Raw genomic sequence first — 24779 nt, 5'->3', positions numbered from 1 at the left:
TGCTACCAGACGTAGAGAACTGTGAAATGTGGGGTTCTTAGATTTTGTTCATGTCATCTACATGGATAGTATCTTTATCAAATTCATCACATGTCAAATATGTTGAGTGGACAAATCATGGTCACTAATTCAATAAAGATATAAGGATGAATAGTTTTGATTTACACTCAACACACGTCTCATATGTTGAATAGATGAGATCGCTGCTCATATAAATAACGTCTCTCAAGTGAGTTTTTAGTACCAATCAATCAATGCATTAAAAATGATTTAATTTTATATTGACGTAAGCATGCATGTTATGTCCACTTTTTTCGAAGAACATTGTAATTTATTCTTCTTGATATTATTTGTATGTAAACTATACAAAAAGAAAAATGCAAACATGTTACATGTGTCGAGTTTGTAATTCAATTTTTTTTGTTCTTGTTTATATATAATTTTATAAAATTATTGTTTCCATTAACGTAGTTCAATAATTCTTCTATTTATAGTCAATCCACTCAACTCCAACGTACGTACCAAGTCACTCGGCCTCGCACTCCAAAACTAGTGGCAAATCAAACTGCTACTGCCGCCGCCAATCATTATCATCATCATGGACAACGGTAAACCGAGAAAACATGGTGTCTCCTCCGGCCATGTCGAACCCATTTCGGCTTTCGATCCACCGGCGAAACCGAAGAGAAACAAATATGCTTTGGCATGCTCTTTCTTAGCCTCCATGACATCCATCTTACTTGGATATGGTATTTTTTATTCTTGCTAGCTAGTTCACTTTTTTGGTGCCCAATTTTTAGATAAAATTTCAATTTTGTCAATCGACAAGGTCATGAATAAAAAAATATCAAGAAAAGATAAAAATAACATGTATATAAATTAATTTTTTGGGTAAGAAAAATATAATAATGTTTGATATTATTGTGTGTATATAATTCAGATATAGGAGTGATGACTGGAGCAATAATCTACATCCGAAAGAACATTAGAATGACCGTAGTACAAGAAGAAGTGATCATGGGAATTCTGAACCTCTACTCGCTCCTGGGCGCGGCCGCCGCCGGACGTACCTCCGACTGGATCGGCCGTCGCTACACCATAGTCTTGGCCGGAGTGATATTCTTCGCCGGGGCCTTGCTCATGGGATTAGCCACCGACTATGCCTTCCTCATGACGGGCCGCTTTGTGGCAGGCATAGGCGTCGGCTACGCACTGATGATCGCTCCGGTGTACACTGCGGAGGTGGCACCGGCTTCCTCCCGGGGCTTCCTGACTTCTTTTCCTGAAGTGTTCATCAACTTTGGTACGTAACACTACCTTGACCTTAATTTTGTGGATAACTTCACTGTGCATTTATTTAGTTTTTACTGCTTTATTGATATATATATTTTTGTCGTGCACATGATTAATCTCGTAAAGAAAAGTGACATAATTGGTCCCCGTGGAAAATATTTATGTGTCGTTTTTTAGCTTAGCTGTCCGAAATAATTGGGAGAGACATTCAAGTCTACGGGCTAGAGTGTGATGCATGTAATAAGAATATTCAAATCAACCAAAGATTATTGGGAGTTTTAAATTAAAATTTAAGACAGAGTACAAATTTTTAAAAATAAAATTTTTGATCAGTGTGATGCTGAGAAAATTAAATTTTTTGTTCCTATAATTTACAAATTTTTTTTAACTTTTTATCATATTAGCAATAAATTTATATTCTAATCATGTAATTTACAATTTTTTTCATTTTTGATTATGTTACGTAGAATTTTTGTTTCTAATCATATAACTTTTTTTTTTTTTGAGTTCATCATGTCTATCAGGAAAAAAAATATGTAAGTTAAATTATAATAAATGAAAACAATATATAAATTACACGACTAAAAATGATAATTTATCGTAAAAGACCAAAAATAGCAACAACAACAAAACGTGCAAGTTTTAGGATTAAAATTATAAATTCATCGTTAACATAATTAAAAATAAACAAAATGTAAATTACAAGACCATTTATATAATTATAATTTTATCATCAGATGCTTGACACATCTTACAATAGTAGATCTCTTCTTTATCTGTGAGACGGGTCAACCCTACCGATGTTTACAATAAAAAATCATATTCTTATACTAAAAAATAATAATTTTTATGGATGACTCAAATAAGATATTTGTCTCACAAAATACGAACTGTGAGACCGTCTCACAGAACTTTTGGACAAAACTAAATTGTAAAACAAACATCAATCGTATGTATGTAGTAGATTAAAACTGAGTTTTAATTATTCAAAAATATAATTTTTCCCTAGAAAAAAAATTGAACACAAAAACTTCGATGCACGTGTTAATGCCATGTTGCATGTTTCACAGGTATACTTCTTGGTTACGTCTCTAATTACGCATTCTCAAAGCTCCCGACGGATATAGGGTGGAGATTCATGCTCGGACTCGGCGCAATCCCCTCTGTACTTGTGGCTGTCGCGGTCCTTGCCATGCCAGAATCGCCGCGTTGGCTTGTAATGCAAGGCCAACTTGGCCAAGCCAAACGTGTACTCGACAAAACCTCCGATTCACCGGAGGAATCCAGATCAAGATTAGCAGATATCAAAGAAGTAGCAGGCATTCCCGAGAACTGCGACGACGACATCGTTTCGGTTCCCGTACGCCACCGCGGCGAAGGCGTCTGGCGTGAGCTCTTCCTCCGCCCTACCCCCGCCGTGCGCCACATCCTATTATGCGGCCTTGGGATACATTTTTTCCAACAAGCAAGTGGGATCGACTCCGTGGTATTGTATAGCCCAGAGATATTTGAGAAGGCGGGGATAAAGAACGATACCGATAAGCTACACGCGACAATGGCCGTCGGATTCACGAAAACTATCTTCATCTTGGTGGCGACGTTTTTGCTGGATAGGATCGGACGGCGGCCGTTGCTTCTATCTAGCATGGCGGGGATGATTTTGAGTCTAGTGGGCCTGGGTACTGGGCTGACAATTATTTCAAACACAGATCATAAATTGATTTGGGCCATATCTTTGTGTATAACCTGTGTTTTGACTTTTGTGGGCTTTTTTTCAATCGGGATGGGCCCAATTGCATGGGTTTACAGTTCGGAAATTTTCCCCCTAAGGCTGAGGGCTCAAGGGTGCAGTATGGGAGTCGCAGCGAATCGTGTCACCAGTGGGATTATTTCAATGACATTTCTATCCTTGAACAAGGGTATAAGTATCGGAGGGACATTCTTTTTGTATGCTGGGATTGCTTGTGTGTCATGGGTGTTCTTTTACGCTTTATTTCCCGAGACTCGTGGCAAAACGTTGGAGGAAATGGAGTCATCGTTCGGGACTTTCTTCCGGTGGAGGTCGACAATGAAGAAACTAAAAGAAAATAAGGGTGACAACAACAGACAAGTTCAAATGCGGAATGGTAATATGTAAATTTGCTTGGAGAATGGAGTTTCATTTCCTTCCATAGGTTAATGAATCTTAACATAAGGCTTTTTATACTCCAATTTATATTATGTGGATTGCTAAAGTAATGTTGAGTGGTGTATGTATGTATACATAGTTGTAGTATACAAATTATGTTCATCTAGTACACATTCGAAGGGTTACAGTCTTACAAACCAGCAACCGCGAGTTCATGATTATCAAATATATACGATGTCCAACGGCATTAAAAAAAATATTATTTTAAAAATTATTATAAATCATATGTATGCAATGTGTTGAGTCATGTAGATATATATGCTAAAGGAAAATCTATCAGAATATATTTTTTCGGGTAGTTTTACAAATATATATATAGATTAAACCAAGCTTTGATTTCTTCAGTAATATTGACGACAAAAATCATTACGTATAAAGAAAATCTAAATATATTTATTTATCTAACGATTCTCATATAATTTACTGGTAAATTATCTATTCGTATTTCTCTTTATCTTTCAGTTGAATATTATTAATAATCGTTAGAAATACAATGAATCATGAATTTTGTATCATCTGTAAAATACATACGGTATGTTTGGAGTAAAAGATGGGATTTTGAGTGGGATTTTAAATCCAGGCCTTTGGAATTTTGTTTGGGTATTTGGTAAAATTTTTAAATGTAATCTGGAATTTGATTTAACTATTAAAACTAATTTATTTATATTAAATTTTTTTTGTATTGTTTATTTTTTAAAATCATTTGTTTATTTAACAATATTAACATAAATACACATATATTTTAATCAAGTGAATTTTTAACATATGAAAATTATTTTTAATTAAATAAATTTTTTAATAAATGCAAAAATTATAAAGTTTATCGCCAGGAAGTTAAAAATAAATTTATAAAATTCTGATATATTAGGTTTCTAATATAAAAACAACAATTTTTTTTTAATAAAAATGTCTGTTTTATACATTTTTTTAGTATAACATATTATAAACTGATTTTGAAATAATTTTCTTGCAAATATATATAATATCAATGTGTGTGTGAATTGATAATATATATTTTTGGATAAATGATACTTTATAAAAATTTGAGAAGAGCATTTAAAATTTATGAGCAAGTTATAAAAATTTATTAGTAAAAATACTTTTAAATTTCCTCTATGAATCAAATCCTATTAAATTCCATGAAACCTTACCTATTTTGCAAATATTTCACATAGTTAAATGAAATAACATCAAATTCCACCAAATATTAATATCATTTTTTAAATTTCATCTTTCCAAACACTAAAATGATTTTCTCAATTCCAAATTTCAATAAATTTCATGCTTCCATACACACCGATAATATACACATGTTACTAAAAAAATGGTATACATATACGTACATATACGCACACGCAAACATACACACACACACACACACCATGCACATACACACAAAATAGCGGATCGTGACACACGACATGCGTCATGCGTGTATTCCGTTGAAAACTTCGAGAATGGAGCAGTTTTTTCAAATTTTAAAATGAAAATTATTGTTATTATTTTAAAAAATTGAAATGATAGGAGAAAAATAAAACATAAAGAAAAATGTGGCATTTATTGTTGGATGATTACAGGGTGTATCGAGAATTATAAAAAAGTTTCACCACCGTAACAAGTTAGTCAATTAAAAAGATTTAATTTTATAAATAGTATAGATATATACTATTTATTGAACTTTTAAATGAAAAATATATAACATTATAATTAGTTAAATCTTTCACACTAACACTTCATATTCAATTTCATCCAAATTAAATTATCACACATCTTTTCAGTTTTACAAAACAAAAGAGACGAAAACAACCGCTTCAGATCTCAACAATTCTTATTCACTGTTAATTTTTACGCATGTTATGTGTGTGCTTAGACTGTTGTATATATAGTACTAACCATCATTTTTTATCACGTGGAAATCCGTAGACGCTATTCCTCGGTACGTATCAGGTAAATTCCGAGCTATCTTACAAACCACGTTAACCAGATAAATCGTACTCGATAAGTTCTATATGACAGACTCGTCAAAGAAGATGTTGATAGGAATAATCGAACTCCTAACTATTACTCAAACATTTATCTATTTTACCAATTCGAAGTGTATAATTGGACTCAGTAACCATGTTTTCTAGTATTAGTATATGCGGTCGGTCAGGTGATGATGAAGTTAAAATTGAGTCAACAATGAGATTTGAAATCAAAAAAGTCTGACTTTCAAACTGGCTTTATTGCCGTGGATGGACCACTGCCGTGTCTCGTAACATTAAATTATATATAAATCACATATATTCACATGAATCACATAATCAAAATAATTTGAACAATAGATTGTATCCATGCATGTATTGCGTATTTGTATAATTTTTTTGTAGTCGACGCTTATAATTTGAATACGCAAGTTGTACACCTCTTTACGATCCAAAAATCCAAAATCGAGCGTACGTGTTCGAGCATACGGATCCAAATCTGGTAATGTGCAACACCGGATCCAAAAATAATGAGTTATTAAGATTGTAATTAAGTTTATTTTCGAAATAAATAGAAATCGAGAGTACGTGTTTGAATGTTTTCCACAAATGAATTTTTGGATTTGTCCATGAGATTGACTCAACAGTCCGTCCAATGAGTATATCTTTTTCTATTAATAATTGTGAATAGTCGTCAGTCGGTCATTAGTATTTCCATGTTATTCAAATCACGTGAAATTACAACTGGCTTCCACGTATTTTATGAGACGACGACGTTTTATCATTTTATAAAACTTTTTTTTTTTCCAAAAAGGATGGATCCATCTGTCAGAAATCTTTTGTGTTTATACAAAATTAATTACCTTCCGATCGAATAGGGGTGCAACCAACGTCGAGTCGACCTTCACGAAATCAAGACTTTAGGAACTTTATGTTATTCCTTTTTTTTTTGTTTCAATAATATATTATATTACTATTATAAAAAAATCTATAAAAATTGTTGTTTTGATCATTACGTTGTCCATTTTCAGTTTAAATAATAATTTACTGTTGAATTGATGTGCCAATATTGCATAAGCACTCCAATTTTTTTTTTTTTTAAAAATAAATAAACTGAAACTTTATAACATAATATCATATATAAATAAACAAAGATGAAAAAAAGAAAACAAATTTCTCTATTTATTTGTTTAACTTTATTCTTTTGGTTTTATATATAGAAACCATACTCGAGCTCATGATCCAAGAAAATAACATGATTTGAGCTAGTCAACATATATTTTTTTTCCACAACTTATATGAGACCATCTCATTGTTGAATTTTTGTAATATGAATTTCACACTCGATTCGATCTATAAAAAAAATGATATATTTTATTCAAAAAATATTTTTATCACTCTGGAAATGAATCATATCGACCTATCTCACGGATATCGAGTTCGAGATCAAGGGAGACATATACTTCTTTACCAAGAGTGATGAGTTATGTGAATATGAATTTATGGACTATCGTGATAATTGAGATTGGATGACCCAAAAGAGTGTTTTATTAAAAAAAATAAAGAGAAAATGTTACTCCAAAAATAACATGAGTTGAATTCAACTTCTAATTAAGGGAATTATACATTTTTAACTACTTTACTTAAAAAATTGTACATAGTAACTACAAAAAAAAATTAAAGAGAATTTATTTTAAAGAACCATATTATATGATCATTTGTAACGAGATTATATTATTAATAATCAAGTATCTCAATCACAATTCCTGATTTCGCCCGTCGACTCCCCGAGTCAATGAATGAGACAAAATCGATTTATTTTTTGAAAGGGGAGATGTGTGGGAAACAAATTAATTTATTAGAAAAATAATAAAAAAAAATATAGAAATATAAATGAAAATTGGTGTAAGAGAAGAAGTGGGTGTCCATGGCATGAATAATACAGCTACACAAAATAACAAACGAAGGAAACAGAGAAGTGTGGGATTGGGTGCTTGTTGACCACAGTAACTCAATATTGACTTGAAAGTGTGTGGTCACTTTTTGTTTTATATCAAAATAAAACTTTATTGACCATTCTATCCCAATATTTTTCCAATTATAAACGCAAAGTTCACATCTAACTTATGATTATGATTCTTTATTCAAATACAGTAAATATATAATCTCTTTATTGTCAAAGAATGACTCCTAGACACCTTAGTATTTCATATAAGTTTATATAAGTTTAATTATTTATTATTTATTTTTCGAAAATATAGTTAGAACCGTAACTATTTCATCGTTAATGTTCAAATATTATATAACAGTAAAAATTATAGTAATTTTATCCATTTACTAAATAGCAAATTGATTTCATCCTAAGGCAACTTCATTCTTCTATTTATACACAATCCACTCAACTCCATACATACAACTTAACTAGCTATTGTAATTAAGTCACTTGTTCTCCAACTCCAAATCAAATCAAACCGCCGCCGCCGTGACGATGGCCGACGGCAAACATGGTGTCTCTTCCGGCCATGTCCAACCCATTCCGGCTTTCGATCCACCGGCGAAACCGAAGAGAAACAGATATGCTTTGGCATGCTCTTTATTAGCCTCCATGACCTCCATCTTACTTGGATATGGTAAATATGATTCTTGCTTAGCTCACTCATTTTTATACCGGATTTTTGGGAACTTACTATAAAAGAATCATAACTAAAAATTTTGTTTGAACTTTTGGTTGGATTCATCTTTTTGTGTCATATATATATATATATATATATATATATATATATATATATATATATATATATATATATATATATATATATATAATTCAGATATAGGAGTGATGAGTGGAGCTATAATCTACATCCGGAAAACCATTCCCATGACCGACGTGCAGAAAGAAGTGATAATGGGGATTCTCAACCTGTACTCGCTCCTCGGCTCCGCCGCCGCCGGCCGCACGTCCGACTGGATCGGCCGTCGCTACACTATAATCTTCGCCGGGGCAATATTCTTCGCCGGGGCCCTGCTCATGGGATTCGCCACCAACTACTCCTTCCTCATGGCGGGCAGGTTTGTGGCCGGCATAGGCGTCGGCTATGCACTGATGATTGCGCCTGTGTATACCGCGGAGGTGGCGCCGGCCTCCTCCCGGGGCTTCCTCACTTCTTTCCCGGAAGTGTTTATCAATTTTGGTATGTTTGCACTGTTTCTACCTCCATCTTGATTCCGTGCTTCCATTTCACGTTTTACATTTAGATTGATAAAATTAGAGATCTAATTTTTTTTAAAAAAATACAATATTAAATGAAACAATCTCTGAAATAAATTAGATGTCACTCTTATTTGTCTCTCAAAATATTTATTTAGACAATATATATAACCCTTATTTTCTTATTTTTTTATGTTCCATATATGCAAATATTAAAATTTTAAATTATATAATGATTAAATTAAAAATAATATATATGATTTTCAGCTTAGATTTTAAGGCGATTAATTATTTTCTTACCAATAATTTTGTGTTTAAGGAAATTGTTTTATAAAAAATAATAATTGAATTTTATCGATTGGTAACAATATGTGCCCACAACTTGTTAAATGAACGGTTCTCCTCTTTTTCCTACCCAAACATTGATCGTGACTTACATTTGTTATGTTCTTGTTGCTGAAATTTAGATCATTAGACGTTACATCAATTAAATGAAGTTTTTATGATTGATATTTTCATGAGTCGAGTTCGAGCATGAAAATTAATACTTAGATCAAATTTGAGCATACTAAATTTATGTTGATGTGAGTAATATGATATTTGAGCTTGATTCAAATAGATTGCACCTAGTAGTTTTTGTTAGGTTTTATGTTTCATGTTTCGCAGGAATACTGCTTGGTTACGTCTCTAACTACGGATTCTCAAAGCTCCCAACGGACCTAGGGTGGCGATTCATGCTCGGAGTCGGCGCAATCCCCTCTGTATTCATCGCTGCAGCCGTCTTTGCCATGCCGGAGTCGCCACGTTGGCTCGTAATGCAAGGCCGACTCGGGGACGCAAAGCGAGTGCTCGACAAAACCTCCGATTCGCTTGAGGAATCCAAACTAAGACTAGAGGATATAAAACAAGCGGCCGGAATACCTGATAGCTGCAACGAAGACATAGTTTCGGTCCCCAAACGGAACCACGGCGAAGGCGTCTGGCGCGAGCTCCTCCTCCACCCCACCCCTGCAGTCCGCCACATCCTGATATGTGGACTGGGGATACACTTCTTTCAACAGGCGAGTGGAATTGACTCCGTGGTGCTTTACAGTCCAGATATTTTCGAGAAGGCAGGGATAAAGAAGGATACCGATAAGCTACTCGCGACGATGGCAGTCGGATTCACGAAAACGATGTTTATCTTGGTGGCGACGTTTACGTTGGATAAGACCGGACGTCGGCCGTTGCTTCTATCTAGTGTGGCGGGAATGATTCTGAGTTTAGTGGGCCTTGCTACTGGACTGACTATTATTGCGAATACGGATCATAAAATGATTTGGGCCATAGCTTTGTGCGTAGGCTCTGTTTTAGCTTATGTGGCCCTTTTTTCAATCGGGATGGGCCCAATTACATGGGTTTACACTTCGGAGATCTTCCCCTTAAGGTTGAGGGCCCAAGGGTGCAGTATGGCGGTGGCAGCGAATCGGGTCACCAGTGGGATTATTTCGATGACATTTTTATCTTTGAGCAACGCTGTGACCATTGGAGGGGCATTCTTTTTGTATGCGGGGATCGCCTGCGTGGCATGGGTGTTCTTTTACTCTTTACTCCCCGAGACTCGAGGTAAAACGTTGGAGGAAATGGAGTCGTCGTTCGGGACTTTCTTTCGGTGGAGGACGACGATGAGAGAATTAAAAGAAGAGAAGCGCGAGAGTAATGGACAAGTTCAGATGGTGAATACTTATTAGAAATATTTAGGAGTAAAAATGTAAATTTGTTTTACAGAAGATTCAGGCTTAAGATGCTACAAAGCTTTTCTTATTGTAATGCAAGTTTTAAAATGGAATACCAATCAAGAAATTTCAAGTAATTTGGGAATGTTTTATGAATCCACTATGGTTGGTTGGCAACTTTACTCAAATGAGTTATGTGGATTGAAATAAGTGACAAAACATACTCGATATGGTCCAAACAAGGAACAAGAGTCAACATGCTCTATAAATTAAGTTCACATTCCCAGAGCTAAATTTGGAAAAATATTTGTAATTAAAACAATCATATAATAAACTGGTGTCCGAGTTCGTAAAGTAGATAAATATTTAATCAATTGTCAAGAGTTTGATTTCTTATTTCAAAACTTCTTCGGACGAGTCTCACATAGAATACGTTCAATGTGGTTAACTTCACTAGTGTGGTTTGAGGAGAGTTAACAGAAGAATTTACCAAGTGCACATAAAAAAGTAGTTGTTAGTGATTTCATCTTAAAAAGAAATCTCATACAATAAACAAGAGATTTGATAATTCTATTGATTGCATTTAAATATGAAAATTGTTTCTTCGGATTCTTGATTTAACTCACGATTCTTTCTTGTTTTGTTTATTTCGATGTTGAGTAGGTCTTTTGTGAGACCGTCTAACGAATCTTTATCTGTGAGACGGGTCAACCTTACGGATATTCAAACAAAAAATAATAATTTGCGTATAAAAAGTAATATTTTTTCATGGATGATCCAAATAAAATATCTATCTCACAAAATACGACTCGTGAGACCATCTCACACAAGTTTTTGCCTTCAACGTTTTAGCAGTCAGCCATTCTCGATCCTTGTTTAAATTTTTATAGAAAAATAGTAGCAATATATAGTTTTTTTAAAAAAAATAAAAAATCATGGAACATGTAAATACTAAATTTTACGAATATTCTTCTTTCATTCACACGCATAAAGTAGGAAATTATAAAATTATTCTATCTTGGAAATTTTGTTTGCAATTAATACGATAAAATATGAAATTTTATGAGCGAGTGTATTGGTAATGTTCTTGAATTTTTTTTATTAATATATATTTTTATCTCATAATAGAACAATGGAGTATAACTTACTAATATTTATAATGTTTATATAGAAAAGGTTAAATAAATATATTTTATACGGTGTTTGTTCTTTTACTTTATTTGATTGATTAGTTTTTAATTTTTAAAATTTTCAAATAAGTATATGTTATTTTGTTTGATGTTTTATATTTTTTTATGGTTGAAGACATTTTTAATTAGATTTTTAAATCGTATCTCGATTGAATTGAAAGAGGTAATTATTGTTAATAGAAAATAGTCAAATAATTTTTTTACGTATATGAATCAAAAGTAACTTTGGAAAAAAATGTAGAAAAGGCTTAGAATGAATTTTTTTCCCTTTTTTGATTTTAAATAAATTTTTCAGTTTTTATCCAAAGTGTACAATTATTTATCAGGAACTAATATATAAATAAACTGATATTTGATAGTGGATTATATAAATTTGTCATTTTTTTAAAAATAAATAAAAATCAGGCCTAATAAATTATGCAAATTAATGGGCTATTTGGGCTTTAAGTATTTTAATTTTTATCCTTTTTCATTTTAGGATTATGATTATAATTCTTTTTATAGTTAAAGGAAACCCTAATTAGAAAACCCTCGATTAATTCACCATCTTTCTCACAATTCAACAGTGCAGCAGTCCGCAACCAATTTTCACCATTCCCATCTCCTCTCCTCAAGGTCATTTTCTTTTTTCTTTATTTATTTATTGAGCTCTATTTTTTTTTATGTTTTCTTCATATTTTATCAATTTTTGCGGTTTAGATTTTTATATCTATTTATCATCTATTAGATCATTCTACTGTGATAATTAGGGCATCGATAATCCAAATAAAAGCTATAAATAAATATATGTTTTAAACAGAAAATATATTAAAACACAAACAGAAGGTGAGAATTTGAATCCGCGCGATTCATTGTGTTTCGAAGATTATAATCAAATTTTTCTAGAATAATTTTATGGGATTGAGATATTTTTTTAAAAAAAAAATTGTTTCTTGAGTGATTATTTGGAGATCATTTATGGGATAAATTTTTCTTGTTTGATTTTACAAATTCTTTCTTTCTTAGGAATCATACAAAGAAACTAACTTGTAGACTTGTTGTCATCATTCTTTTTTCAAACAATGAGAATTTGATTTCCCACTTTACTACGTGCTACCATGCAAAATTTCTAATGTAACACAAGAATCTTATATTATTTGCTAAAATATATTGAAAACTAATAAAAACTCGACGCTTATACTATATTTTGAATTGTGCGTAAATTAATGGATACGATGTACTTTATATATTTTCCGAAAAATTTCATGCTACGCAATTATATATAGTATAATCACAATGATCACATAAAGATTTATTTGCCAAATAATAAAAGATATGGGTCATCTATATGATGTAGCAGAAAAGAAAATATGTCACCAAGTGGAGCAAAGGATTTTCTTCCATAAAAATACGAGGGACGCGTATAATCCATGGTGTTTGAGACGTAGGCGGGAGATAACTCATGCATATAGTGTAGTATCTACCTTTTGTACATCACTAATATCTTTTCTGGATGAGCCAAAACTCATATATCTGGAAGTAGATTTAAGAGAGGATACATCCACATTGAGAAGATAAACCAATATAGCGTAGCGAATTCGTTACTAACATAATATTTGTGGTGATTAATGGTGGAACGTTGAATATCGCGAGTCATTTAGGGCGATTATGTATGTAACAAGTTTCTGATGAAATCTTTTCAGATACAATGTGCCATATTTTATGAAATACTTATCAGATTTAGTAAATGATTACCTCTTATCAAGTTGTTGCCCAAATTTGTTATCCACAGTGGTTCCAGTACTTCTTTCCTCTATTCTATTCAGTTCTGAGCAGATATAGTTTATTCCGTATGTTTGATTCTCATATTCCAACACTTTCATGTAATCGTTTTATAAACTGTCGCTAAAATTTGCGACGGTTTTAATATAACCTTCGCAAATGTTTAAATAATTGCGATGGTTTTTTTAAACCGTCGCAAAATTTTGGGACTGTTTTTGAAAAACCGTTACTAACACCTGATGATTTTTTTGTAGTGATAAGAAATACAGCCTCTTTGATCAGAATTTAGGAATCGGGTAAGACAAATTTGCATAAAATTTATTAACACATTATTTCATTTACAGTGAACTTTCTTGCATGGATGACATAATAGACTCCATCGACAACTCATATCAAGAGTTTGTCGAGGAAATAAGCAATTTCTTGGAAGCTAAACAAAGTTGTGAAGGGCAGCCGAAAGGCGTGTCTACCCTGGCTAGCGACTCTTGTCTCGAAATCTTGGCGCATAAATGGGAAGCCTTCAAGCACGCCTGCGACCAGGGGGAGGAGTTTGTAAATCATGAAAAGCAGAGAATTGCATGCAAAAGCTCTGTAGACAATGCTATTGCTGAGAGCATCGATGGCTGTGAATTCGTCGAGGATGATTCTACGATTACTTTTGAAGAGCCTAAAGTTGTCGAATATGATGATAATAATGATAACGATAACTTAGCTGAAGAATCTTTTGAGCGATTTTTTTTTAGTTAAAGTATTTGGATAAAGTAATTTCTAAAAATGTTGATCATCATATTGTTTCACAGTCATAAGGACTTGTTTATTCGTATTTTACGAGTTATGTTTGCGATATAATAAAATATATTGTAGATATTAATTATTTATAAAATATTAAAATAAGATGTCGAAAAATACGTGAGGATGACTCAATTTTTATGAGACGTCAAATTTTCGAAAACCCGACTCATCCGTGCCACCTTAATATAATCAGCATCGTATGGAATTCGATCACTACCTAAAGAATTCGCCAATATTACGATCCATAGGAATTCACAGGGACGTGAAAAAATTGAATAGACTATTTAATAACTAATAATGACGTGTTCAGTGCTGATTGGATATCAGCATCAAACGTGCACTGGGCCATTTGTGGCCCAAAACCTGAACTTAATGGGTTTATGTGGAGCTGAGATGAGAGGTGAATCAGATAAATGGGGCCCATGATTTCCATGGCCCAAAGAGATTCACGTGTCGAAATAAAAAGGCATTAACTAATGACGTGTTCTGTTTTGATTGGTTATCAGCTCTCTCTCTCACGAACACACGCACTGCCAACGCCTAGGCACACACTAGAAGACGTTTAAAACTAGGGGTGTCAATCGGGTGAGTTGGGTTGGGTCGGGTTTCGGGTCAACTCATGAAATTTTTTTATTTTTTTTTCAATCCGAACCCAACCCGAACTCGAAGCAACCCGAAAACTCCCGACTCAAACACGAACTCGTATAACCCGACTCAACCCGTCTAATCCACCTAACCAGAATTTTATTAATTTTTTTAAATTTTTTTAAAAAAATTAATGAAAAAAATTCAAAAAAATAAAAAATAATAATAATATTTTAATTTAAACACATAATAATAAAATTTTCGATTTAAATTTGAAATTTTAATCGTAAAAAATTAAAATAATATTTACTAAATCAAATAAAAAAATTGTTAAAAAAATAAAAATATGCAAAATAAATATTAAATGATAAAAATATACGATAAATTTTGTTCAACCTTACAATATAAAAAAATATATTTTCAAAAAAAAAGTTTACGGGTCATTCGACAACCCGATCCAACCCGAAACTCGCAAATGTCGTCTTTCAGTTAGAATCGACCTATTTCAAGCGGCTCTTTTTTGTTCCTCTGAACAGATATGCTGAAGGTTGACTTCGTTCTTTTGGTCGTGTTTCTTCGGTGGATTGAATCAGCGTTAGTGATTATTTGTGTTTTTTTTTTATTACTGCATATTTGATTTTATCTTTAGCTGTTGAATAATTTAGTGTCTACTGTTTCTGCTTGTGACTTTGCATTTTTTGTGAGGAATTTGTTGTCGACTAACTTGCAGGTTGGGGTATTTGCAGAATATTGGACTTAGGGGATGAAATGCAGAAGGTATGCGTCCGTATTGGCTCGGTGAGTTTGTGCGTATTTTAGTTCTTTTCGATGGTATGGATGGTACAATTGTTGCTCGATGGGGGTTTGTTTTTCAAGTTTACTTTACGTTTTAGGTGGGGTTGCATTGAAATTTAACAAAAAGTTCCATCAAAATTGGCGAGGTGCTTTCCACATTGCATTTGCTGTTCATATGATGATTGATCTTTATTGTCCACGAATAATAAAAAATTCAGCCATGCGCAATCCTACTCATTCTAATAGTAGATTCTCTTGAGAAGAATATCGGTTAAGTTTTCCCTCAAAAGCTAGCTCAAGGGGATGATTGTCCAAGTCCATATATGCAACTCCCAGGTATTTTATCTAACCGATGTGGGACAATTAACACACACCCCCACGCTCAAGAATGAACATTCGGAGCGTAGAGTTTACAAATGACCCAACCATGGGCAGAACGGATGGTCTAACTATAGGCAGTCTAATACATAACGGTGAAGCTTGAGCTCTGATACCATATAAAGATTGAAACTTTGACCTATCTCATCCCTAAAAACTAGCTTAAGGGGAGAGGATTGTCCAAGTTCATATATACAATTCCTAGGTATTTTATCTAACCGATGTGGGACAACTAACAGAATTATGCGTCAATGTGATATAAAAGGCTTGTCACACGCAAGAGAAATAAATTCCTGAATGCAATCAACTTTAATGTTTCAGTATGTTAAAAAATCTCCTTTTTATTTCCAAAAAATATTTGTGGTATTTATCAGATATAAAATTCTAACAGTGTGGCCATATCGGGCTTCGTTTTCTCTGGCTCATTATGCATCTGAACGTGAGTATATGGTACTTCTTGTTGAGTCTGGTCAACGCACTTGAGAGTTTCCTTATCTCCAGTGGCTTCCTGAAGAGTTATAGAGATCTTGACATCAATAAAGTTCAGTACCTGTCAGTTGTTATAGATAGTGAAGAAGCCGCTCGCACTACAAATTTTCTTCACCTATTGAGGTAGCTTCAAGCTATTGGAACAAAGAAAGTGTGTCTATATGATACAGAAGGTAAGATCCCTGCTATTAATTAATCCATGATGGTGTATTGCTAACCTTTTGTTGACCTTAGAGCATCGTGATTACAAATCCTTTCATGCTGTAGGAGTGCTGAAGAAATCTAAAGAAGCCCTCACTCTGAGTTTGAAAAGTGAAGAGATCTCCTAGGTGCTGCCTTACACGAAGATAGTTTGTAGTTTTTCTGTCTCTTAAATCCCGCTGACATTGCCCTCTAAATCAATCATCCTTACCCAGGAAACTACGAGTGACCCACTTCTTGAGCAGAAATACATGAGTTTGGAAGTCATTTCTTTTACAGATGGGAAACATGCAGTTGCCAAAACAGCAAATTTTCTTCTAGAGAAGCATAATTCCGGTACAGATAAGCCAAATTTGACGGAACCTGATATGACCGTTGCTCTCGGAGTGATAGGTTTGTTTGCTTGCCTGTGTGTTTCCCCAATTCCATGTTTTCTGATTTATCATCTTTTTCAAAAAAAACATGCCAGTTTTTTGGTGAAATCAGGTTATGGAGAACCAGAACCTGATCTCATGTTGATTTATGGGCCTGCAAGATGTCACCTGGGATTTCCAGCTTGGAGAATTCGTTATGCTGAGATGGTGTGAGTATTAAAATCACTCTTCAAACTGGTTTTCTCACCCTTCTACTATTGCTTGGGCAAAATTAGAAGTGCATCTTCCATATTATATACATGTCATTACTATCTCTTGCAGCAGCCAAATTAAACCTCTACTAAACCTGGACGGTTGATTTGTTCTGTTGAGTCTCTTCTTTTAGTCTTGACTAAATATTCAGTTCTTGAACACTGGACTTTGTACTGTATTGTTTGATTGCAGATACATGGGACAATTGAAGTCTATGAAATTTGGTTCCCTCGTAATAGCCATTTATAGGTTCAAAAGGGTCCGTCAAAACTACGGTATGCGCACACATGCATTTCAAGTCTGTGGATTTTAATGAACATTGTTATACTCGTGCTTATTCCACTCCAAGTAGAAACTAGCAACGATCATAGATAATGAATTATTGGACCAACTTTTGGTTCCAAAAGAAAAATGAGGGCGACTAATTTCTTGAAGCCATGCAATAGGCTTCTTTCAACCTTGAGCTTTCTGGATTCTGGAGTACATTTATAAACTTTTCGTGTTATGGTTTTCTATCATTCGAGAGGTGAACAAGTTTATTTTCTGAATTTATTATTCTTAAATATTTGGGGGGACAAGCATGCGTTATGCAAAAACAATTATTAAGCATATCATTTTATGGCTGATAATATACTATATCGATCTCTTGTTTCACAGTATATAAAATTATATCTCAAATATATAAGCGTCTGCACCAAAAACATGCATCGGTAAAGTCCATTCATACAAGGAAATATCTTTTTTAGTTGATTTGTTAAATAGGAGGTCATAATCTTATATGAAATGATAATATCGAGTGAATTAATTCACCTCGCCTGTTCATTTTCATGTTTTGCTCTCAGGTAAATGAATGGCATCTCAACACAGGCAAAAACTATACATTTGATGGAGGAAGCTTTGGCTGCGGAATTCTTCAAATAATCCTGTGTTATGGTTTATTTTGTGTACTGGATGTTAGAGTAGTTGATTTATTTTACTAATATTCTACGATTTTATCAAATTGTGACATTTACTTTATCTGTATATTCATGCAAGCGTCGTAGATAAATTCTTTGAGTATACAATAGGTACTTTGAGGTCTGCCTCGCAACGTAAGATTATAAAATTCATTAGGAAGTCTATTGTATATTGCATGTTCTTAGTCGATTCAGCCGCTTAAAATAAAGATAAAAATCGTTTGAGCTTGAGACTAACTGTTCTGTAAACATCATTTTTCATTAGTAAGGACATGTAGATGTTTATTCATGCAGATGAGTGATAATTTGATGATGCACCGAACAATCATATCTCGAACTTTCGAAGTGCTTATCACTTATCGAGTGGAATAGTTTGCAGTTATAATTGTACATCATTAGTCTTTTGACCCGGGACAACGTAGAGACTCTACGTACTAGTATGCACTTTGATCTGTTTACCGACTCCATTGAGGGTCATCAGGTGACCAGGTTGGATGTAGTTTTGAAATACGTAGGAGTCAATGCATTGTAGTCGAGGATTCATCGCTCGCCTACGAGTGAAGATATCTTACGTAATCTGATAAGTTAATAGTGCAAGAAGTCTTTAGCTATAGTAAGACTATGAGCTTTACGGAAAGATATATTTCTAGTTGAACATACGATGTCATTATTATTACTCAAAGATATATCGCATCGTTATCGAATTCATTTGTAACTCTCAATATACTAATGATTGCGGATTCGATCTGGATATATGAGTTGAAAGAACTGTACTATACACTAACCATAACTTAATGTTCTTGTAGGCACTATTAGTGAGACTTAGGGGATCATGGGACGATATACTAGTAGTCATTACCATGATCTTATGGGTGCTTGAGTTTTGACATTCTTGATCAAGATGTTGATGAAAAGAAAGAGGCTAATTAGAGTAAGCTCGAATAAGAATAAATGTTTTTCTGAATCACATGAAGTTGTAAACCTACATATTGTTGTATCCTTGAACCATTAAGAGTCACAAAAGTCTTAGATTATGTGTTCTTGTTGAGATAGTCAATTTCAAAGAGTTGAATTTAGCGACGATAGTTTGATGGAGATAAAAAATTTCTTATGAAGGAGTTTATAATTGATTCCATGTAATGAAAGAAGTGCAAGTTAGCTTAACAGCTAATTAAATGAGGAGGCTGGAATTACCTGTTTTAGTGAAAAATTTCACAAAACGTTGTTGTCGTGGAAAATTTTGTCCTTCGAAATTTTCATTTTTCATTATATGAACAAGATTTGTACCCTCGATACATCTGCGCTGTTTGATCGTCGATCCGTGTTAACGAGTTCACAATTATTTATTTAATAAATTTGTGTGTGTGTGTGTGTGTGTGTATAGTACTATCAAGAGTTGATAATAATTTAATTATGCATGATATTTTTAGGAGTAGAAAATACATATATGAATAATATAAATACAATATCCCGATTCAAGTAGAATTCCTAATTTGATCACTTAGACATGAGAAGGTTCAGCAATCCAGTTGCTTTGAAGATATTCTATGAACACATTTGAGACACAAGACACCCCAATAAGCATTTATATTTCAAATATACATCTATCCAGAATCAAAGAACAAAGACACTTTAACCATTTAACCAACAGCGGAAAGCCATTCTATTTTGGCTCTCTGAGATATAATAACATCCAGATGTATCTCAAAAGAATATCCCACATTCTTTAAACAAAACCAACCCTTCCACATTAATTAAACGTACAAATCACGTGATTTTCTCAATTTTGGTGCCTTGTCATGTAAACTTTAAACAAGACTGGTTTAGCAGCTTTCAGGATGCCAGCATATTTAGTACTCAGTTTCCAGCACCCCATCAATTAGCCCGAACTCCAAAGCCTGCAAGGAAGAACAGAGTAGGGCGAGGATATTGATGTTATTTCACATAATCTTTGTTTTATATGGGAAATGAGAATCAGATATTTTTTGAGAAATGGATGTCCTATCCCGGTTCCAATTACATAGATGCACGATGCATCCAATTAGTCAATGATCTAACAGTGATCTACTGCTCATCTATATATATGAAGCAACAAATGGTGTAGAGTTATTAAAGTGATGAAAATAAGATAAATGGCAATCCCACAGAGGTCCTAATATCTACAACAATTCTTCTTCCATTTCGAACCATATCATTAATAACATTTGCTTTATGATGTGTATGAAACATACACGTCGTACATGCAAGCATAAGAGCTATCATTGGTCAGATCTGCAACTTATTGATATTTCTCAACACATTCAAAAATTGGAATTTGCCTGACTTGTGACGTCCTACGGTCCCGCCATTCAAAGAACACCAACCATTAAAATATCACCAAAGGAACTCGTCCATTTCATAAGTTTTACCACTACTGTGCGTTCCCCTCAGCTAAAAGTTATCTTTTACTTTTACCATATTTAAAATTTTCATATATGTAAGAAACATAAAAAAGAAAACACCGCATCATCACATAATATCACCTCAGACACAGACAAAAACCGGTCTCTCTCTGTGTACATTTGCACCTCCTCAAGAGTTCGTCCAGTGAATGCAGCATACATTTTGTCAATTTTCTGCATCAAATAATGGAAACTTAGAATATCACTGCATCCACTAAGCCCCAACAGGAACTACATATGATGGGGAAGGATTAAACTTAAGGTTCAAGTTTTGACTAATTTCAACTAATCAAACCTTATAATCAAGCAACGGTAAGCAAAGATAGGTACATCCACTAAGACAAGAAAAAGAAGATTTAGCCACCAAGTTTATTAAATGATCACTCAAGAGTCGAGTTCCAAAATATCGTACCCTAAAACATCTCAAGTTGTTCATCAAATAAAAAATATATGGATCAGAGTAAGGTTTTCCACTTACTATCATAAGATATATTAGTAGCCCCATCAAATAGACCAAAAAAGTGATCACATTTGATTGTTTATGGTTTTAAAATTCGAGTCACACTTGATAATTATTCAGACAACAGTGGAGTATATAGACGAGCAATGAGGGAACTAACATGACGGGATTGAACTGCTTCATTTACTTGGCGCCGTACATCTTCCACGTGACCCTACAGACAGAACAAGTGAAGTCAATCCCAAATATAATAATGTAGGAATTCATTTATGTGGATGATGATGACAGGAAGGGATGCCAGCTCAATATGAACCAATATTGAGTGACCTTTAATTACTGGTGCCCTGAAGTTGAACAATAGTTCGACACATACCAAATGACAGTCTCGTCATGTTTCATATTTTTTTTTTGAAAAGAAACAAAATTATTATAAAACGATTGTTTACATCGGCGGATAAGTAATCCGCCTAATATTACAACTACCAAATTACGAATTCAACGGTAATTTTCACGACCAAGCTAATTTCCAATTCCTAACTAAATCCGAGATACTGAGATGCTTGAATTCTGGCAAAACTATCAACCAACTTGCAACACGAAATTTTATTAATTCCCATATTTCATCCACCGTCTCCGATTGATCTTGAAAGATTCTTTTGTTGCGTTCCAACCATAGTGTCCAAAATATGCAATGTACTGTCAAATACCAGAAAATTGATGATCTTCTTCCGGCTTGCAGGCTCGGCTTTAGTACAAACATGTCTCTGGCTTCCTTTGGAAACGACCACTGAAATCCCAATTCTTGTATCACCTTGATCCAAATGCTATAAGATAATGAACAATGTAGTAGCAAATGATCTTGGTTTTCTTCATCATTCTTGCAAAGACAACACCAATTCGGACGTAGGGCACATGTGGACCATCTTTTTTGCATGGATTCGTCATGTTTCATATAACTAAATCTAAGGACTAAATCTAAGGTTGATAAGTTTCTCAAAGCAACATTCTTGAAACTATTAATGCAAATGAAAGTTGCAGCTCAACAAAGCATCAAAAAAGAGCAGCACAGTAGGACAATACATATGGTTCGGATGGACAGAAAAATGAATTTTGATCGTGGAATGGAGTGTGGTGATCCCACTCTAGGATCTAATGTCTAGATTAAAAATTGTATGCGTAAAAGAGTTAGTTCATACCCCACACCCACTTTGTGGTTGATGTACCATAATTCTGGCATTTGGCATGGCATACCGCATTCCCTTTTCTCCACCAGCAAGAAGAAGCACACCTGTACTTGCAGCTACTCCAAAACATACTGTACCAACTTTTGGCTTAATCTAAAGCAACAATTAGAGCAGAAAATACTTTCAGAAAACTCAAGCAACAAGTAGAAAGATTCAGGCTCAAAACTTAGGGGAAACCTACTCGGCATCCCCTTCTGGAAATTCAAGCATTTAGGCTTATGGAGGAAAAAAATCTCACGTAGAATTAAACAAAAATTGCAAAAAAAAATACTAATGCGTGAATCTTACCCAGGACATGCAGTCATATATTGCTAAGATAGAGTAGGTGCTGCCACCCGGGCAGTTCAGATAAATCTAACAAGAAGAAATTTCAATAAATGTAAACAACAGTCATGAACAGGGTATGACAATCTTAACTTCGATTATGATTATGAGTTCTAAAATTTGAAAGAAAATATGCACGCACCAAAATATCTGATTGTTCATCTATTGCAGCCAAAGTTACTAGTTGTGATATAACTCGCTGAGCCACCTGTGAGTTAACTGGCTGCCCAATAAAGATTATACGATTTCTGAACAATACTGTAGAAAGATCCAAAGGTCCACCTGGGGTCATCACCGCAGGCATGATGGGTGGGTTCCCCTTTTTGGCTTCTATAACGCCATTACTGGTTAAAAAATACATACTTTCAACTACCATCCATTAAAAAACAGTGTAAGTAATGTCATAGATATCAAATTCATAAGAAATTATCAAATTCTGGTTTAACTAAAAGTCAACAGACCAATACCCATAACATTATGCTAGAGTTATTGTTCATAAACTCTTCTTACCTGCTAACGAGGTATCAAATTTGTTACCTAAACAATGAAATATGTACCCATAGGATCATGAAAATACACCAACAAAAAAATAGTATGATTTATTAAGCCATGTCTCTAATCTTTATCCAGGTATTTGAGTGTCTATTCATGTGCAAGTGGGTGTTTTTAAGTTAACTTCCAAAGACTGAATCCTACCCTCTCCAAACATGAACAATAGGAAACATCAAGCAAGAGCAGAATTTGACAGCAGCTAGTGAAAGTGCCAAATCATCAAGCATGCATCAAGTATCATCCAAGAAACTCCCGAAATCTAAGTTCAAGCTGCTTAAGCTGACAAGAGTTATAATTATCCAAAAATTTCAAGGACAGAACAATGAACCTGTAATCAGCAAAAATATCATTCTGGTCAACCTTTGATGGCAATCCGCCTGTTCTACTAGTAAATCCTGCTATCACGCAATATTAACACCATTATCAATATCATTCCTGACGGAGGAATCCCTTCCCCTATCTCCCACTTACACAGAACGCATCCAATTCAAACACACAATTAGATGAAAAACTACAAAATTTCAGCAGTTCATCACAAATACTCAGAAAACCATGTCAGCTACAGAAACTTGAAACTAATTCCCTTCGCATTTAAAAGTATTTGAACAGCACAAGTATCACTGCAATTTCAACTGTAAGCATACCATGAACCGAAGAATCACCATAGGAGCTTGACAGAGCTGAAACTACAGGTCTCAACCCCAAATTTCTGGTGCAGACAGAAATAAAAAAGGGAATCAGAACAACAAAACTAGGCAACGATGCTCATCCAAAAAAAAAAAATCGAGCTAACAAATAAAAAACAGTAAAAATAACTCCACACGCAGGATTAGAATACCTCTGATAACATAATGGCAATGATGAACTTCTATGACGAATAGAAGCTACAGTTAAATTTAATGGCCCCGCAATTGCCGATATCTCCATTTTGCGAGGTTTCTGAGGGAATAGGAGGGTACAAATCGCGAAATGAAGAGTGAGGAATGGATTTCGGGTTTTTTAATAGATAATTTTGCATAAATCTTAATTAATTTTTATAAAATCATGAATCATCTCTATATTTTAGGAATATACCTAAAATATTAGTTTGAAGTCTCAAATTTTGACAAAATGATGGAATATTTCATGCTATCCCTGTAGGATAGGGGTGCATCTAAGGACCACAATTTTTTTTGACCCATTCTTTTTTTTTTTAAATTCCCCCCCTCCCATGAAATGAAATCCTGGCCCTTGATATGGTGTGGGGGCACTCATCGAATCAACCTAAAATGATAAAAAATATCTCGATGTTATAACTAGACCAAAAATGATAATTAAATGTTTGAGGATGAAATTTTCTCAAAAATTATGGATATAAACATATGTTCGATATTAAATATTTACAAGATCAGACATCAGAAACAAAGAGAGACAAATCAGAGTTCTAAGATAAACTTATGATTCAAAGTAATAGGTTCCAAAAAATAATGCCGGATTCCTCAAACTCTCTAAAGATCTTGAAGAGATTTAAAAGATAGTATAGAACTATGATAATAATTATGCAACGTATCACATAAAATTGAGGAAATCCTTGAAAAAAAGAAGAAATTCTTGGAACATTAAAAGATATTCAAACAA

The 24779-nt window shown here is 33.8% G+C and overlaps 3 protein-coding genes and 1 pseudogene across 4 annotated transcripts; 3 read left to right on the top strand and 1 right to left on the bottom strand.

Moving 5' to 3' along the window:
• The first annotated feature begins 493 nt into the window (after positions 1–493).
• On the top strand, positions 494–3487 carry LOC140827541 (putative polyol transporter 1). The gene is made up of 3 exons (XM_073190235.1): positions 494–749; positions 941–1303; positions 2364–3487. The coding sequence occupies exons 1-3, from the start codon at positions 599–601 to the stop codon at positions 3428–3430; spliced, it is 1581 nt and encodes a 526-aa protein (XP_073046336.1). The 5' UTR covers positions 494–598; the 3' UTR covers positions 3431–3487.
• Positions 3488–7834: 4347 nt separating this feature from the next.
• On the top strand, positions 7835–10505 carry LOC140827548 (polyol transporter 5-like). Its single transcript, XM_073190247.1, has 3 exons — positions 7835–8075; positions 8274–8636; positions 9320–10505. The coding sequence occupies exons 1-3, from the start codon at positions 7934–7936 to the stop codon at positions 10381–10383; spliced, it is 1569 nt and encodes a 522-aa protein (XP_073046348.1). The 5' UTR covers positions 7835–7933; the 3' UTR covers positions 10384–10505.
• A 4670-nt stretch (positions 10506–15175) lies between these two features.
• On the top strand, positions 15176–19256 carry LOC140827531 (uncharacterized; annotated as a pseudogene).
• Positions 19257–19657: 401 nt separating this feature from the next.
• On the bottom strand, positions 19658–24161 carry LOC140827520 (ATP-dependent Clp protease proteolytic subunit 6, chloroplastic). 2 transcript variants are annotated; one of them, XM_073190204.1, is made up of 9 exons: positions 24001–24161; positions 23807–23871; positions 23491–23560; positions 22753–22954; positions 22575–22640; positions 22239–22379; positions 21203–21256; positions 20664–20756; positions 19658–20039 (listed from the first exon to the last, which is right to left on the bottom strand). In XM_073190204.1, exons 1-9 carry the CDS (start codon positions 24087–24089, stop codon positions 19992–19994), a joined length of 828 nt encoding a protein of 275 aa, XP_073046305.1. In that variant the 5' UTR covers positions 24090–24161; the 3' UTR covers positions 19658–19991. The 2 variants fall into 2 exon arrangements, with proteins under 2 accessions (XP_073046305.1, XP_073046312.1); XM_073190211.1 differs by having other exon boundaries at positions 23491–23557.
• Positions 24162–24779: the final 618 nt, after the last annotated feature.

The sequence above is a fragment of the Primulina eburnea genome, chromosome 1 (genome assembly GCF_022965805.1).
Source record: "Primulina eburnea isolate SZY01 chromosome 1, ASM2296580v1, whole genome shotgun sequence".
Lineage (NCBI taxonomy): Eukaryota > Viridiplantae > Streptophyta > Magnoliopsida > Lamiales > Gesneriaceae > Primulina > Primulina eburnea.
The sequence above is the reverse complement of the archived record's forward strand: the minus strand, read 5'-3'. Positions and strand labels throughout refer to the sequence as shown.